Source organism: Monodelphis domestica, chromosome 1, assembly GCF_027887165.1.
Source record: "Monodelphis domestica isolate mMonDom1 chromosome 1, mMonDom1.pri, whole genome shotgun sequence".
Lineage (NCBI taxonomy): Eukaryota > Metazoa > Chordata > Mammalia > Didelphimorphia > Didelphidae > Monodelphis > Monodelphis domestica.
This window is the reverse complement of record NC_077227.1, coordinates 76194447-76212533: the sequence shown is the minus strand read 5'-3', so window position 1 is coordinate 76212533 and position 18087 is coordinate 76194447. Positions and strand designations below refer to the sequence as shown.

Sequence of the window (18087 nt, the reverse complement as noted above, 5' to 3'; positions counted from 1 at the left end):
TTCTAGCATCCTTGGCTCAGGGACTATGGTCAGCCACTTGGGTCATAGGCTAATCCAGTATTTAGTGAGTGTTCTCTTTCCACATCATCTCAGAAGAAAGGATCCACTGGTGAGGGTACAGGCTTGCAGATTCCTCTTTGGAATCATGAGGTTATGGAAAAGTTCTAGGTATAGATAATAGCAACGTGGCAGGATGATTCTTCCCTATGATCCAGGGTCTAAGACCAAATGTGGTTTCACCTGGACACGTTTATATTCTAAGAGAACATCTATGTTCTATCAATGTTCAGAGTATGAGGACTTACTCAGGAAGACTTGAGTTCAAATCCTATCCTAAGTTCTTAGTAGCCAGGTGACATGAAACAAGTCACTGAAGCTTTCTCAGCCTGTTTGCCCTTCTCTAATCATCTAAAACATGCCTCAATTGTACCACTTGGGACTGGCTGGTACCATTCCTCCAACTCTGGGATGCTCTCCCTCTAACCCTCTACCCAATCCAAATCCTAATGTCCTCCAAGGCATGGCTTGGGCTCCCCTTCCTTCATGAAGTCTTTCCTGATGGTTCAGACCAATGCTAATCTCTTCCCTCCCTTCAGTTAACATCTGCTTCGCATATTTTAGATATTTGATTTATAGCCATTTTAGCTCTTTATTACAGTCTTAGTACTGTTCCCTAATAGTTTCATGTGGGTTGGTCTTGTCTCCCCACCATGATAGCCAGCCCTTTGAGGGGTCTGAATAGGTGATTTCTTTTAGAGAAATGGGGTAGGGGACAGCTAAGTAACACAGTGATATAGTGTCAGGCTTAAAGTCTGGAGGACCTAGTTTCAAATCTGGCATCAGACATGTCCTAGCTGTATGACCCTGGGCAAGTCACTTAACCTCAATCATGTCTGTCTTAGAATTGATACTAAAACAGAAGATGAGGGTTTAAAGAAAGAATGAAAGACAGATAGAAAGAAAGAGAGAAAGCATGCTGGATTGGGGGATCAATAAGACTTAGGCTCAAATACCACTAATATGTACTGGTTTTAGGAATATAGGCATTTCACCTAACCTCTGTTTCATCTAGGTAGCTCAGTGAATAGAGTGCCAGGCCTGAGTTCAAATTTGACCTCAGACACTTACTAGCTAGGTGACCCTGGGGACATGACTTAACCCTGTTAGCCTCAGTTTCCTCATCTGTAAAATGAGCTGGAAAAGGAAATGGCTAACCATTTCAGTATCTCTGCCAAGAAAAATCCAAAAAGGATCACAAAGAGTCAAATCCAACAGAGCAACAAGGTGCCAGGCACTGTTCCTGCAAAGGAATTTCCCCAATATGAGAATTTGTGTTGCTTGACTATACATGTTTGTATGTACTAACAGAAGTTTTGTTTTTCTTGCCTTCTTGATTGGGGAATGAGGAGGGTCAACATAAAAGAATGTATATCTGAAAATAAGACAATTTTTAAAAAAAGGAAATATGATTTCAGTTTCTTCATCTGCAAAATGGGGATAATGAGTCATAACCTTCACAAGTTTATTGTGACACTCAAAATAGATGAAGCATGCAAGTACTTTGTAAGTCTCCAAGTGCTCCATATGTGTAAGCTATTGTTACACTCTTGTATCTCCCCAGGAATCTGATCAGGGCAGGATACAAGTTGGGCACGCAGAAATGACTTGTTGGATTAGATTTAATTTCAAGGAACATTTATGCAAAATACAGTTTTTTCTGAAAGATACAAGAGTTCAAGTTTACAAATAGATAAATATTTACTTGGGCATTCGGAACACATCGTGTTATGTAATGTTTGGCAATCATGGAATTTGGAGGAGAATAACAACCACCTCACTTACATTTAGCCAAGGAAGACTGCCTATAGAGTGGGATTCCAGATCTTTGTGGAAGAGGGAATGTTTCATGGAAAGAGAGGGAAGGAACCATTTTGCTTGACTATGCATATTTGTTTTAAAAAAAGGTTTGTTTGGGTTTTTTTTTTCCTCAATGGCTGAAAAGAAGAAGGGCAAAAAATAAATGCTTGTTAATTTTTAAAAAGAGAGAGAGAAGGTATCTGAAACTTGGGGAAATAGCACAAAGTCACAAGATTCAAAAAATACACAAATAGCCAAAGCAGGACATGGAGATAAGTGGGGAAAACACAAAATCCACATGAGGTCAATGGAAGCGAGATGTGATATTGATTCTCATGCACAGGAGCCCATGTCACCTTAGACTTAAGAGGACATTGATGACAATTCAAAATGATGAAAAACAAATATTCCAAAAATACAGTCTGTCAAAGAATTATATACAAGACCTCTAGAAACCACTGTTTATGCCAGTGGCAGCAATATTGTAGACTCAGTCTACAATGATGGGCTGCAAATTCTGCCAGGTTGGTCTACCCTGCTGGAAAGGCTTCAAGACAAAGAGCAAAAAAGGGAAGGTAGGTGGCTCTGTGGATTGAGAGCTAGGCTTAGAGATGGGAGATCCTGGGTTCAAATATGACCTCAGATACTTGGCAGCTCACTTAACTCCCATTGCCTGGAACCAATATAGTATTGCTTCTAAAACAGAAGGTAAGAGTTAATTTTTTTTTAAAACCCTTACCTTCTGTCTTGGAGACAATACGCAGAAGAGCAGTAAGGGCTAGGCAATGGGGGTCAAGTGACTTGCCCAGGGTCACACAGCAGGAAAGTGTCTGAGGCCAGATTTGAACCTAGGACCTCCCATCTCTAGGCCTGGCTCTCAATCCACTGAGCCACTCAGCTGCCCCCGAGAGTTATTATTTTTTTTAAGAAGACAAAGGACAAAGCAAGAGACTTTCTGTTTTCTGAAGGAGAAGCTTGTCACCAGCAGACAAAGACAATACAAAATGACTACTTTCTGCTTTAGCAGTAAGAGGCAAAGAATCAAAAATAGGAACAAAGGCTGCTCAGAAAGTATTGGCTCCAAATATAACATCCTATGGATTAGGACCCTTATGGAACTCAAATGATAGACGGAGAAGAGGCCTGGATTTGGAACCAAAGAGCCAAACTTTGGTTTTCACTTATGCTACTTATCAGTTGGGTGCCCTTGGACAAGTCACTTAACTAACCTCTTAGGTTTTAGTTTCCACCTGGGTAAAATGAGGTGATTGGATACTAATCTAGAAACAACCTACTCTAAGCTCTAGCTCTGATTCTAAGTGAACATAAGTAAGGCTCATACAAGGGGCAGTAAGTTGACCAGTCTGGCTGGAATAGAAGATTTATGGGGAGAAGTAGTGGGGGGATGAGATGGAAAAAGTAGACTCCAGGCAGAATGTGGAAAGTCTTAAAGGATAAACTGAGGACTTCGAACTTCTAGTAGAATGTAAGCTCCATGGAAACAGGAATTGTTTTGGTTTTGTTCTTGTACCTCTAGGATGGTGCCTTACATTCAGTAGGTGCTCAATAAATGATTGCTTAATTGCCAATCAATCAGTAGAAAGAAGTCATTGAAGGCTTTTGAGCAGAGGAATAACATGAGGAAAGGAAGATGAATTTGAAGGAATGTTTACATTGTGACTGAAGATTTTATTAGGAGAAAGAAAAGGGGAAATAAGCTGGAGGAGATACTCTAGAAAAGATAGATGAAACTTTTAAAAAATCTATCCTAGGTTTTGTCACTGAGCATGAGTTCAAACACAGCATCGTATTTTACAAGAAAAGTAAGTTGATGAAAAGAAGATATTAGGAGGAAAAGAAAAGTTCTAAATTCTAAATTATATTAAATTCATCTTTACTATATTTGCATTTCTTTCAAAACCAATTCCTCACTTGTAAAATGAAGAGATTGGGCTACCTTACCTACATCTAAAGACTAGTCCACTTTTTTTTTAACCCTTATTTTTTGTCTTAGAATCTGTACTAACTATTGGTTTCAAGGCAGAAGAGCCATAAGGATTAAGCACCTGGGGTAAGTGACTTGCCCAGGCTTACCCAGCCAGGAAATATCTGAGGCTAGATTTGAACCCAGGACCTCCTGTCTCCAGGCTAGCTCTCTATCCACTGAGCCACCTACCTGCCCCACATATAGTCTATATTCAAATTCTAAGATCAGAGAATTCTCCATCTCTCACTTAAAGCCTTTCCTTACCCACTAATGTAACCCTCAACTGGTTCTCTCTCATTCATCCTAGCTATATCTCATTTGCATGTTGTCTTCCTCTTTACAGACTGTGAGATCCTTGTGAACTTAGGCTGTCTTTTGCTTTTCTTTGTAGCCTCAGTGCTTAGCACTGTGCCTGGCATATCATAGGCACTTAAATAAATTCTTGCTGACTGACAACATGTGATATCACCAAAGGCATAACTAGGGAACTTTCCAAAAGGAATACTTCCATAAACAGAGTTGATTAAAGTAGTGTGTGAGGCAGGTGTCATAATGCACTCATAAATAATTTGGAAAACTGAAGCTACAGGGCATATGACTTGCTTTTATTAATGATGTATGTCATGAAAAACAAATAATATGAAGGAATTAAACAGGGACAGAAATATAAATGAAGTCACCAGATAAATCCATCATCAAGGGGATTTAATAGCACACATAATGGGCCTCATCTGCATTACAGCAGTTCTGTTCTTCTATCTTTTCCTGGTTATTACCCTCTCTAAATTCTTATCATCACGTCAATCAATGCTCCAAACCTCTCTTTTTTTCCCTTTGTAGAATCTTTCTCACATTATATCTCACTCACAGCTCAAATAGGGAGAGAAAAAAAGGGGAAATGGCATTTTACTGAACAAGAGAAAAATGAAAAACTTTTAAATGTATACATGTTAAGTATCATCTGGCCTTAACAAAAATGTCATGTACACCTTCTGACTTCAATTTATCCTGGTGATCTAGTTGTACTTGAAGTAAACATAGCCCTTCTAGGATGCAGTGTGGAATAGTAGGCTCAAATTAAGCTCTTTGAGCCTCAAATTTTCTCATCCAAAAAATGGAGACATAATCACAATCGTGTGTGTGTGTGTGTGTGTGTGTGTGTGTGTGTGTGTGTGTGTGTTTGCAAACTTATAGTTTGTTATGTACAAGTACTTTTTTCTGTACCGTTTACACAGTAGATCCACTTATCTGGTGATAAGAATAGTAATGGTAGTGATAGATAGGATGGAGCTCCCCTAGAGATTTATCCAATTTGTAAAGGTCTTTAAGGAAAACTCATTAGCTTGAAATTGTCGATGTAACACATAGCAACAAAAACAACTAACATGATTTAGGGATATGTATGCATCAAAGGGCAGAAATAGGACAGTCTCTTTAACTCTTCTCCTCAAATACTGATACAGTTCAGAGCATCTTATTACCAGAAAGACATAAATCAGAAAGAGTTTGGCTATGAGCAATAAACCCGATTAGTGTCTGCAAGGACTGACTTTAAAGAAAGTTTTAAAAGAATTGGATCTGGTAGCTTGAATAAAAAAGAGGTAGGGGAGAGCATTATTTTAAAAGCTGCCCAGTAAAAGACACTGACAGCAGATGGCAGGATAGGAATCCAGAAAAGGAAAAGAAGACTAGGTAGGTAGCTAATGGGCAGCTAGAAAAAAAGGAGAATTGAAGCTCAAGAAAAAAGTTCTGGCAATAACCATGAGGACAGGAGAACTGTCTTTCCCAGAAGGAGTGGTAAAAATCACATTCCTAGTGATACTTAATACCACACTGGACAAAACAAGAGAGAGGATCACAGATGGAATGCTACGCCAACACTAGCCCCTGAAGAGGTAGGTGGACTGAAGATGACCTCTCAGATCTTTTCCATCTCTGATTTTTTTGATTCTATGAAGTTTTATGGGCCACGGCCTTCTGCCAATTTCCTCTCTCCCCAGGGTGCCCACTTTCTCCTTTTACAAAGGAGGCAAATTGCATCCTTCATTTTAAACAGATCTCATTGTTCTCAATGAATCAGTAATTCTATCCTGGGTAGAAGTTTGACAGAAGAAAGCCAATTCCTAAACTTATATTTGTCTTTTTTTTTATTATTATTCTCCCCCCACCCCCACTCCACCCTGGGATTCCTGGGGCTCTTACAAGTCTTACCATAAACAATGAGGAAAGCATGTTTAACGGAAAATGAACATGAATGAGCTATTTAATCAGCAAAATCACTAATATTCATCCTATCTCTAGTCTCACATCACAATGCTGACAATAACAGCATGAACCAATAGGCTCCAGGCCGTAAAGCTGTGTCAAACCTCCCCAGGGTTGTTATTATATTGTAATTTTTTTCCCCTTGTGCAGGGTATGACAGAGAAATCTTCCTGCAGAATCCCTTCTTTTCTCCCATGAACATAACATTTACCAGACGGAATGAATGCTCTCCCCTACACAATTAACCCTCCCTAAAAATAAATGTAATGCATGTGAGAAGGCCTTCAGTCAGTTTAAAAAGCCTTGTTCAACATCAGAGAATCCATATTGGATAAAAACAGCAAAATCTAGTAGATAGAAAACATGGTTTGGAGGCAGATGACTTGTCCTGGGATCCCAGTTCCTAGAAACCAAGCCACAGCCCATTGACTGGAGGGTGGTTAAACATAATGGGGTATCCACACATAAAGATGCTAAAAGGAACACAGATGGTGAAGAACCCAGAAAGGCATGGGATGACTTATACAAAGTGATGCAAAGTGAACCTGAAGAACCAAGAAATCAGTATAAACAATTCATATTATAACAACAGCAGTAAAACAATTGAAATTGAATGTTTTGAAATTATAATGACTAAGCTTGGTCTCAAAAAAGAGATTTGAAAAGGTACCTCCCCATCCTCCCTCAGCTCTTTGGCAGAAATGGGAGTCCATAGAATAGGAATACTGAATATAAATAACTGTCAGTCTTTGAGGATATGTTTATCGGTTTTGCTGAATTTTTCTTTTTTTTAATTCTTTTTTTTATAAGAGGCAGTTCTATGGAATGAAAACAAAGAACAGTAATAAAAAGATATTTTTTAAAAATGAACATTAGTTCTGCTATTTACTACCTGTGTGAAATTAGGCAACTCAATTCTCTTTGGCCTCTTCATCTGGGAAATGCTGAGGCTGGCCCAGATGACTTCTAAGGTCCCTTCCAGCTCTTTTATCTCTGATTGTGATGATGCCAGAGACATGCTTTCTAGTCTTGACAACTACTGAAAGGGTTCCTTCACAAATTCTATTCAGGCTTCTGAGGCTAAGTCTATGCCAACACTAGCTTCTGTGTACCTACCCTGGACATTTAGATATCCCTTAGGTGTAACCAAAAACTGAAACATCTTTTCTAAAGTCTCTTATTCAGTACACACATGAGAAAACCAGAAGAAAAAAAGAAAAGAAAAAATCCAGGCACTTCCTTCTTAGAATTTTCTAAACAATAAGTAGTTTAAAAAAAAAAAACAGCCTGGGGGGTAGGGTGGAGAGCTCTCTGGATCCCTGGCTTTTAGTTCCTTAAAGACAAAAATTGCCCTTTAGCCCTAAAGAAGTTAAACAGAAGGGTCAACCAACTAGAGAGCCTCATCATGGGTCTTCTCTGTCCCACAAATCTAAACTTTAGACAAATCGACTTGAGTCCCAAGCGGTTGGCTTATGGATCATAGATTTTGGAACTGATGAGGTTATATGGGTTAGCCTGACCCTCTACTAACACAAAAAGTTGTGAAGTAGGAATACTAGAAATGTAGTCTACATTAAACAATACCATTTCAGTTCTTTCACTAGCAGAAAGGAAGCTTTTTAAACCCAGGAGCGTTTTGAGGTAAATCGTGAGACCGGAATGAGTGGCTGCGGGAGAAGGGATAGACATTACAGATAAGCCTACAGGGTGCATAGAAATTATCAAAAGAAAAATTAAATTTCTTTCCTCTAAGGCCCGGATCTGACACTAGAACCAGATCTTTATAGTCCTGCAAGATGTATATGTTAAAGAGGAACTTTCTTGCAGTTTGTTCCCCTCCAAAAAGGACGACCTTCTGGCGGCATTACCTAATGCACTTTAAAACCTCTTGTATCTCTTGAAGCTACTCCAAGGTATTGGAGGCCCGACACTACCCCCTCCCTCCAAGACTTCACCAGAGTGGAGCGGGGGCCGCTGCTCGGCTCAGAAGGAGAATATCAGAAGGGCTATTTATTGCCTCATAAAAAATCACGCAAAAGTCTCCGAAGTCGAGGGACCTTTCTTGCCAGGGGCCAGGAGCTTTTTAAAGATTTTGAAAAGGTCCCTGAGCCTGTCTAGCAGGCTTTCCCCTCCTTTTCCCGCTGCACCAGCGCCCGCTCCCTCGCACCCAGGATGAAGGTGAATCGAGTTTCTCACCATCCTCGTAGTTCTTGAGATAGTAATCGGGACCAGGACCCCCGCGACTTTTTGCTGGGTTCCTTAAGTTTTGAAACTGGAGGAAATCGGTCCTCTTGCCCCCGAAACGTAGGAAGGCAGGCGACAGTCCCCGGGCCAGGGTTACCAGCCTTTTGGAGCTGCAAAGAGAAGAGAGAGAGGGAAGAGGAATTAGAAAACTGATGCGTAAAAAGGAAGCCTAGAATGCCAGAGGCCGAGAGCCTTGTGCCCGTCAGTCCTGGGTACCATTGGAGAACGTCGGGAGCGGAGGCCAGGAACCACGAGGAGTGGGAATTCCGCGCGCTCCTGCTCCCCACGCGGCGCTGGGCTCCGGCTGCTTCGCTTCCTTCTTCCTGCAAGTCAGTCCCGCGTAACTTTGTCGGGACTTTGGCCAGACTGAGCGGGGCCGTCCAATATTATCTGCGCTAACGCTGCTGGGCTCCCAGGGTTGCCAGTTCCCATGGGGCTGTGACTTCAACTCCCAGGTATAGTGGAGGATCCTTTTCAAACGGGAATGTAAAATTACCAGCGGGATGCCGTGTCTTTCTTTTATTTTTTGTTAAAAAGGAGACACTTCGACTACTCTGACGGACCAGAGGGGCAGCAGCGTCCGGTGCCCAAAGACTCGGCTCTGCTGCAGCCAAGCGCGCTTTCCTGTGGAGGCTTCCGAACGTCCCGCTTCCGACTGCAGGATTCCGGCACTCTGACTCTGCTTCCCGATCTTCCTGTAAGGCTTTAGCAACAGGTAAACCTGCTCGCTGCCTTCCAGCTCAGCCTCTCTGTTTGGAGATTTTCCCAAGCCCATAATTCAGGTGGCCCCCTATTTTTTTCCCCTTAAGTTGAATTTCCCTCTCCAGTGCCTTTTAACCCCATCCACCCCGCAGCCCTCGAGGCAGAGAGATTATTGGGGGAGATCCCAGAACAGCTTGCCTTCTGGAGGAAAAAAGCATGCAATGCTTTTACCCTGGGAACATGCAATTTCTGCAGTTGCTGAAACCCAGTCTGCTCTACGGAAAGGAGACCCTGGGGTTGGTCTCTGCTTCATTTCCCTTCTTCATCCTCCGCATTTGGGAGTTTTTTACAAACTTTCGGGGCAAGAGTGAAGCCCACGTAGGTACCAGTGCAGTAAATTAAACCTAGGAATTTGGAAATTTTCTCCTAGGAGAAACGTAAGCAGCCAATTTTGCAATTGCGGCACTTCAAGGCGAATGGAACTTTGGATGCACGTATGCATGGGAGCTCCAGTAAGTAAGCAACCAAAATAATTGGTCGAATAACGTGTTTCTTTACAGCCGGTTGATATTACCCTAGCTGTAGATAGGAGAGAATTTGAGGGAGGGAGAAGCAGTAGAGAATAAGAGAAAATGACGCCTACGTTTTCACTCCTGGATTTGTTTAATTTTTTAAAACACTTTCCTGACTTAGAACCGCGGAGTCTTAACTCCACCTGGAGACTCCAAGGAGACATAGGGAATGAGGTTGGAGACTAAAGGGACAAAATTAGAAAGTGCAGCAGAATCAACGAAGTCCCCTCTGGAGGTCACGGTTAATAAATGGAAGAGATTCTGAGCTGAAAGGTTACTCGCTGAGCGAAAGAAGCCACTGAAAGCGGCGGCTTTAGGGCGGGCATAGATGGAACTCCAAATCCCACAATTATATTTCTGCACCTGAGCGAGCAAGCTGTGAAAAGAACGCCATGCTATTATGTGGCATCTTTCCCTAATGCACACACAGCCTTTGCAAACTCGCAAATAAACCCCGGGCATCTTTCCATAAAAGCGGCCGTTATAAAGTCATTTCTGCAGCCAGCATGGAAAGCATAGCATGGCTGTAGAGTTGGTTTTGTTTTGATTTTTTTTTCTGAAACTAAATATAGGCAAGCCAGTGCATGCTGTCCATCACGAACATGTCATGTTTATTTCAAGAAACGCGCGCCTATTGCCATACACACATTCGCACTGCGTAGGGAGACACGCATTCGCATGGATACTCTCCTTGGCCACGCGAGCACGCTTTCTAAAAGAAAGAACAAGCAGCCCTGCACTGTTTTCCCTCACCCGGGCAGCGGAGACATTGACAAGGATCGAGACGGCTCCGCAGCTGTCTGGGAACGTCCTCCCGCCCGGGATGTTTCATTCCACGTGGAAGCAGCACTCCACGTGTCTCAGTCCCCTGAAGCTCCCCGGAGATCCGGCGGATTCTCCCTCAGAGGTAGGACGGCCGGTCCTTGGGGCGGGGAGGAAAAGGTGCATTTCCCAATGGGTGAAATTACTCACGAAAGAAGAGCATCGGACAGCGGCCTCGGGAAAAGAAGAGCGGGACTGGGCAATCCCACTCCCTTTCTCTCTTTCTCTGCTGAAGACTTGGGGCTTTAGAGGGACTAACCCATAGCTGAGGCTCAGTGTTGGAAGGAAGTTTTTTAACCCAACATTTAGTTTCAACTCTGTGGAGGCTTTATTTTTTACGCTCCATCTCCTCGTTCCTAATGCGGATGGATCGAGATTGCAATCGGGCCAGAGTTTAAAAAAAGAGAGAGAGAGAGAATGCAAAGCAAATTACTTGGCAGAGTCGAGGGAGCTATTGGGCAAACGTTGGTCCATATTCCCTCTCTTGCTAATCCGCCTGCGACTCATTCAAACTTAGAAACATCTCCGAAGTATTTCGGGGCTACTTATAGCTTCCCTTATATACTCTAAGATTGGGGCGAGGATTGATTTTTTTTTCATCTTTCAAGAAAAACTAAACTATGCACAGTTACCGCAGGAGACTTGAAAAGGAGGGATGGGGGTGGGGGCATTCCATATATAAAAAGCTGTTTGCCAGCCTAGGAGACAGCCGGAGATACTTGATTTAAATAATAACAATAATAATAATAAATCCGGTTTTGTACGCCAATCAGTTTCTGCTCTCCAGCTGGGAGTGGAAGAAAATTAGAGAAACGATCTTTCCGTGGAAAATTCCACTTTCGTGCGATCCCTGCACAGTGCACACACAGGCGCACGAGTCCACACACAGACACTCACACCCCTTCCTCTCAGGTCTTTGTTGCCAGAGACGGTTCTTCAGTTTGCAACTAGTCCCCTTGTCTTGTTTCTTTTCAAAAGGAGACTGGGAGGGCTAATTGTTGTGGATATATGTAAGCACAACATTTTTTCAGTCATAACTGATAAGTTTCTGAAATGCTTTTCTGCATTGCAAACATGTGCATCTTAATAGAAAACATTGCTTTTCTCAATCACTAGTTACGGCCCCAGAGCAGGATATCCAGAAGAAAAGCCTCCTTCTATCTTTGCTTTGAGAGAGATCTGCTTTTTTTTTTCCTTTCCGCCCCTGTAAGGGGGGATGGGAGTGGGTGGGGGTTGTTAAAAAAAAAAAAAAGTATGATACATCGAAGCCCCTGCCTTACCTTAAGAAATCCAGCCAGCCATCATGAATGATGGAAGGGTCCAGCTGTAGAGAGAGGAAGTTTTCATTGACTGTCCTGACAGGGCTCTTGGTGCTCACATCGAGAAGAATCAGGGTCTTTTCCTTCACACCTTGAGACTTGCCTACAGGAAAAGTTCTCCTGTCTCCAGCTTGGGAGGAAAGAGAAAGATGAAGCATCAGAGCAAGCCACAGTGCCATCGGGCTTAGGAGCGCAGGGGGGCAGGAGCTGGTATAGGGCATGGCGTGAAGAGAAGGCACCGAACTCCCTAATTAAATCCCTCTGATTTGAGCCCCTTCTTTCTACAGGGTCTTGCTGGTGACTAATTGTCCTTATCTAAAGTGTGTGTCTGTCTGCCTCCCCCCCCCTTTTTTTTTCTCTTCCTTTTTTTTTCAGTGTTTTGGTGCTGGTGAAGCGAACTCACGCCCCTGGCCAGCCTTTTCTGCGACTGGTGCCAAGAGTCCTCGTTCACCAGCGCCGCCCCTTTAAGAGATTTAGACTGACTGCAGACATTTTGTAACTTTTTAAAGGTAAGGGAGGTGGGGGGGAGGCGGGAAGTGGGGGAGCTGAAGGGGGGTGGTGGGAGAATTGTAGTCTCCTGGTTTAACCCTCTAGGGTCTGGATCTGGAAAAGGGGGATGTAACAATAATGTTCTAATATTCCAGGGACGGGGCGGGCTGCCCTGTTTTCCTTATTTCTGTGAGCAGACTGGGCAAGTAACGCCCAACGAGGGTCCTATTTTCGAGATATATATTCAACGACTTGTTGTTTCCCCCGACGCCTATAAGCATTTTGGAAACTGGCGGGAAGTTCTGTGGAGGTGACCTTTTTTGGATTAGGAGAGAGAAGGAAAAGTGGGGGTAGGGGGTGGGGTTCTGCGGTGGGGAAGGTGACTAATGCCACGCGTAAATTGCACAGTGAGTCGGCCCGAGTTAAGTCGGGTCTGCAACACTACAGAACAGCAATCTAGATGTATCTTTTAACCTTTAGGGGGCAAAGGGCAGTTCCCAGAAGGAAAACAGAGGTTGACCCGTTGAAAGAACCCTCTCTTGATCCCCTGCTGTTCCTGTGGGAGATGGAACTTAACCCGCGCGGCCCTGTGACCACACCAGAAGAGACCGAGATCCCCGGGAGTGGCCAAGGACCTCTGCCCCTGTGCCGGGGGGGACCAAGCCTGAGACCGCTTTCTTTGCTCCTGGGTGGGATTTCCCCAGAGCAAAGGACAAACAAATCTTTAGCCAGTTACAACCGGGACTGAAAGTACCACTGTCTATGCCATTTATCTTGGCAGCAGCTCTACCCACCCACCTACTTGAGGGCCACCTCTCCAGTTGTCTCCTATCGGGAGAAAAGGATGCAGGCTTTTGTTTCTTCTTCCCAGAGGAAGGGAAAGGAGTCTACATTTTCATTCCTACCCAATTAACCCCAGTTAAAAAAAAAAAAAGCAAAGCAACTGGGAGAGATACCCTTGGGGAACACCTTGAGGAAAGAGGTAGCAGTATGATCCCTCATCTGCACCTCTAGAAACTGCAGAAGCTACTTAACAAAGATACCTTCCAGTTCAGCTTTACCAGACAACCAGGAAAAGGTGAAGAGGCCAGCACTGTGCAGGCAATGAGCCTGCCAACTCCGAGACTGTAGCCTGATGGAGCCCACCACTGTGGAGAAGGGCAGCAGGCCTGCATGATGAGTGGGAAAGGAAGGGAAGCCTTGGCTGTGTCTGGAGAAAGGTTTGGTAAGCTCCAAAAAGGGCAATGATCTCCCCTTCCATTAAGGCTAAAATTAAAGGATTAGCATTTATTTCTTGTTCTGGGCCTCTCTGTTTCTGTCTCTGTCTCTCTCAACATTAATGCTATGGAATTTTTCAGATACCCTCAGTCTTTTTAAAAGGAGATTATTTTTATCAGAATTTGCAACCTAAGTGACTGCTTCATAGAGAATACTATATGATGAAATTAACCAAGCAAGCAGTTCATTAAGAGAATCTTAATAATAATCTTAATCCAAATTTCTATGAAAGGCACTCAGCAAGTTACTAAGAGCTGTCCTCATAAAAACCTTTGGAGGCAAGTAGTATTTATCATCTTCTTCAACCTTTTAAAGCTAAGAAGACTCAATCTCCCAGTGGTTGAATGAAGAAGGCAAGGGACTAAGCATTTACTGTACATAGTAACTATCATGTGCCAGGCATTGTGATAGATTCTTTGAAAATATTTCATTTTATCCTCCATGAAATCACTTACTCAAGGTCATATAGCTAATAAGTGACAAAGCTGGGATTTGAACCCAACTCTTCCAGATACCAAGTCCAATATTCTTCCTACTATGCCAAATGGCCCCCACACCTTAGTCTGAGGGATACAGAATGGACAGAGGTATATGTTTCTTTATTAAGGTAGTTTTTGTTTTATTTCTACATAGTAACTTATAAATGAATTTATAATGTATGATACATTGTATGAATGTATAAAAGATTGTAAATTCAAGCAGTGATTTCCCCACTTGCCGTATTCAGGGCCAAGGACACTGGAAGAATGAGCTAGAGTTTTCAAATGTTTGGGAACATTGCTATTGCTAATTATCCTCTGTTAACCACCATGCCAAACTTTGCTACATGATAAAATCTAGTAGCTATTCCATAGTAATATACTCCAAGTCCCAAAGAGTTAATGCTCTTTTTTTTTAACTACTTAGAGAAAATTAGGTTCTCTATCTGGCTCACTATATATTCTGGTGGCTACAGTTTTTATTTTCAAGCTGACAAGTATGTGAAGAAGGCTGGTGTCTTAGATACTTTAGCTAGCCTGAGATATTTTCAGCAGAACCTCTGGGTAGTATAAAAAGTCAGCATTGATACAAAAAAAGCATTCGCTTTTTAATTGCTGATGAAATACGTCCAGCTATTGAAATTTTGTAGTTATAGACTCAGGGCATCAAGACCCAGAAAATGTCTCAAGAGCATTTAGAAATAGTATCAGAAAACCCTAGTTGGATCAGAGAAGATTGCTTTCCTCTTGCCTTAGTCCAAGCATCTCTGGTACTTTGCCCACTCCCTAGCTGAACAATGTTTACCTTTGTCTCTTATCAATAAAAAAAAAGAGACCCATTTTAGGGGCAGGCATGTATGATTGATTCATTGTGGTTTTTATTCTGTGGTCTGTGTACCCAGTAATGTAGGGGATATGAATCAGCATTGTGGCTTCCTTTATAAGCTCCCTGGGGACAGAGTCTCGGTCTTTATAGTTTTTTTGTTAACTTTGTTTTGTTCTTTTGTTAACATCAAACTAATTAAGATGAGAAAGACAGCAAGTATATTAATGACAAATAAACATACCTAGTTGGTTATAGAACCTCAAAGGATTGAAATAAATATATCATGGCAAATCACAGGGTAGGCTTAGGTCAGATGCCCTACAAGTGAGTGGTGTCATTCCTGAACCCCTGTGACCTTCCTGTAGGTGGGGGTTGTAACCTTATCCAACCTGCTATGTATTGTACACAAGGAGCTAAATAATGTTGGAGTCTCTACCTGAAAAAAAAATGCTCTCCATTTCATAGAAAGCCTTAGGCATGATGCAGCCTTGTAATGAGTTCCCATTTGGTATTTAAGTATAAAATGAACCTACTTACTATCACTAATTCTGCTATAAGGTAAATAACATTAGAGTGAAATATGTAGTTCTTAGTGATGGTGGTGAAGGCCAAAGTAATTGACTTCTCTGGGTCTTTTTTTTTCTTCACTCATTTCAGCCCATCATGGACTCATAAACTCATCTATCCCATCGTTCTACTTCCTTCTGCCTCAACAGCCTCATTCCTGGCTCTGGGTCCCACCAGCATATCAAAGCTCAGAACAACCATCAGCCCAGCTTCAAATGACTTTTCAGGCATTTTTTTACCCAAAGTAAAGGAAGGAGGTGTCTGCATCCATATATGCTGACTCTTCCGGAAGAACTGATATTATGAACAAATAATTCTTGAAGAGAATAAGGGCTTAAGCTTGAATTTTGAATTTCTCTGTGCATATTCCACATCACCACTCCCACTAAAGCCCAGAACCCCTAATTGGGTTGCTTCTCTTTACTTATACTTACTTGACAAAATATCCCCATGGTAGGCTTGTTGCTTGCTTGCTTGCTTCCTTCCTTCCTTCCTTCCTTCTCTTCCATCCTCATCCACCCTCAGGATCAGGTATTCCCTGGATTCCAGGATGGGTGACAATTAGTTAATCTGATAAACTCGTTTTACTAATGTGCTAATTACTAGGGGAAGGCTGTAGGAGCTCCTCAGGGCCTTCCCTCTGGTTCCTAAGCCACCTGTACACTGTAACAAGGACCTTCTGGCAACACTAAATTATTATTTGATCTTTCTGCTGTGTTCTATTAACCACTATACCCCAGCTTCCATGCAAGCTCAAAGGACTACAGCTGCATAGGTGGGGACAGATGTGACTTCTGAAAGGCTGAGATGATGCCGAATTTGCTTCTGTGTACCTACCATAAAACACTTACTTGTGTTGAAACCAGACACTGGAGAAATGTGGAGAGAGATGGTCAAGAAAGACTTTGGATAGTGGACTAGAAAAAAGTCCTCCAATTGGATATACATGGAAATATTGGATATACGTGAAAACCACCTCAATCCTATTCCTCGAAATCCCCAGATCTTGGGATTCTAGAGACTGTGGAGAGAACCTCTTCTATGTGAAATGATTCTCTCTTTCCTAGCTTGAGCTGAGATCTTACTTGGCTCCCCACTGAAGAGCTCATTCATTCTAGTGTATTCTTTGGAATACTCTAATCTGTAGAATTTCTCCAATTTCCATATGCTGTTTTACTTGGATAAAAACATTCATGAACATTTCTAGTGGTCTTTTGTATTAACTAGGGTTTGATAGGAAGGGGCTAAACTGGCAAGTAGTAATGAGAATAGCTAACATTTATATAGTGTTTACAATGTGCCAGGTACTATGCTAAGTGCTTTACAATGATTATCTCATTCAGTCCTAACTGGGAGGTAGGTGCTGTTTTTATCATCCCCATTTTAGAGTTAAGGAAACTGAGGCATACAGTGGTTAAGTGGCTCACCCATGATTACACAACTAGTCTAAGGCTGGATTTGAACTCTAGTCTTGCTGATTCCAAGCCCAGAGCTCTAGCCACTGCACCATTTCTAAGATACGGGACTAGCTGTGACTATAAGGGGCTAATCTTCCACATAGGTTGATGAGGGAAGCAGCTTTTGTTCTAAACCAGTCATACCCCTAGGCCAAAGATATTTTAGAGGTGTCAGGTAGGTATAATTCTAATTCAAAACCCCCCTTGGAGAAAGGAGAAGAGATTGCCCAGTTGCCCTGGACCTTCCCTGCCTCTTGCCTCCTCTAGTTGGCATGTTGGTGGCACAGGTCCCATCCCTGTCCTACTCTCTGCAAAGATGGGTCAGATCTCAGATTGTACCTACCTATGCCATCTGTTAACTGCATCTATGTGTATTTAGGCAGCCCAATGCACTTGTGTGTCTCACCTCTGCACAAAATAAATAAAATAATGAGAAACTGTGAGGTCAGTGTAAAATCCGGTGTCTGATGTGCACGTAGATAGAATGGCTCTTCAAAAAGAATATTCCTCCAGAAAGACCCTTTGACCTTAAAAATGACCTTGATGACCACTGACATTCCTTTTGCCTCCTGGTAGGTAACTGAATGGAGGACATGAAACCAGCCTTTGTTTTTACCTGTGGCAGAAGAGCAAGACTGGAAAGTCAGTACTGTGTCCTCAGATCCCTTGGCCCATATTGAAGGGGATATTTGCTAAATAGGTGACAGCTTTGCCTATATCTTTTCGCCTTTCTGGGACTCAGTTTCTTCATTTGTAAAATGAAGAGACTGAACTAAATAATCACTAAGGTCTGTCCCTTCCAGCTCGGTCAGACTTTTAAGGGTCACATAATAGGAGTGCTGAAAGCATCCTTGCATGCCTTACTGTCTGCTCTTCTTCCCTCCTTCTCCCTCTTCCATCAACAGCAGCCCCATAACTAGGGGAAGGAGATGAGATAATTTGTAAATTATAGAGAGGATAGAGACTTTGTTATTGTCTGTGCAATAGGACAAAGGCCACCAGCTCTCTTTTTGTTTTAGAATGCAGTTTTGGAACAGCTAGATAATACAGTGGAGAGAATGCCTGGCCTGGAGTCAGGAGGCCCTGGGTTCAAATGTGATCTCAGATACTTTCTAGCTGTGTGACCCTAGGCAAGTCACTTAACCCCCATTGCCTAGCCCTTGCTCTTTTTTTCTTGAAGAGTTGTTATTAAAACAGAAAGCAGAGGGTTTTTAAAAATTTAA

At 42.5% G+C, this 18087-nt stretch overlaps 1 protein-coding gene and 1 long non-coding RNA gene across 5 annotated transcripts in view; one reads left to right on the top strand and one right to left on the bottom strand.

Moving 5' to 3' along the window:
• HPSE2 (heparanase 2 (inactive)) overlaps positions 1-12137 on the bottom strand; it is a 753270-nt gene extending 741133 nt beyond the window's left edge. The window contains exons 1-2 of the mRNA XM_056801127.1: positions 11730-12137; positions 8306-8463 (exon numbers count right to left, since the gene is read on the bottom strand). Of these exons, the coding sequence (XP_056657105.1) occupies positions 8306-8463; positions 11730-11989 (418 nt within the window). The 5' untranslated portion in view covers positions 11990-12137. The remainder of the gene's footprint in view (positions 1-8305; positions 8464-11729) is intronic.
• LOC103100597 (uncharacterized) lies at positions 8204-16607 on the top strand. Of its 4 annotated transcripts, none has more exons than XR_460237.3 (7): positions 8204-8287; positions 8891-9068; positions 9486-9567; positions 10200-10534; positions 12144-12277; positions 12738-13482; positions 15498-16607. It is a non-coding gene; the product is annotated as an uncharacterized LOC103100597 (long non-coding RNA). The 4 variants fall into 4 exon arrangements; XR_001623793.2 differs by lacking the exon at positions 8204-8287 and adding an exon at positions 8375-8808; XR_001623797.2 differs by lacking the exon at positions 8204-8287 and having other exon boundaries at positions 8375-9068; positions 10249-10534.
• The last annotated feature ends 1480 nt before the right edge of the window (positions 16608-18087 follow it).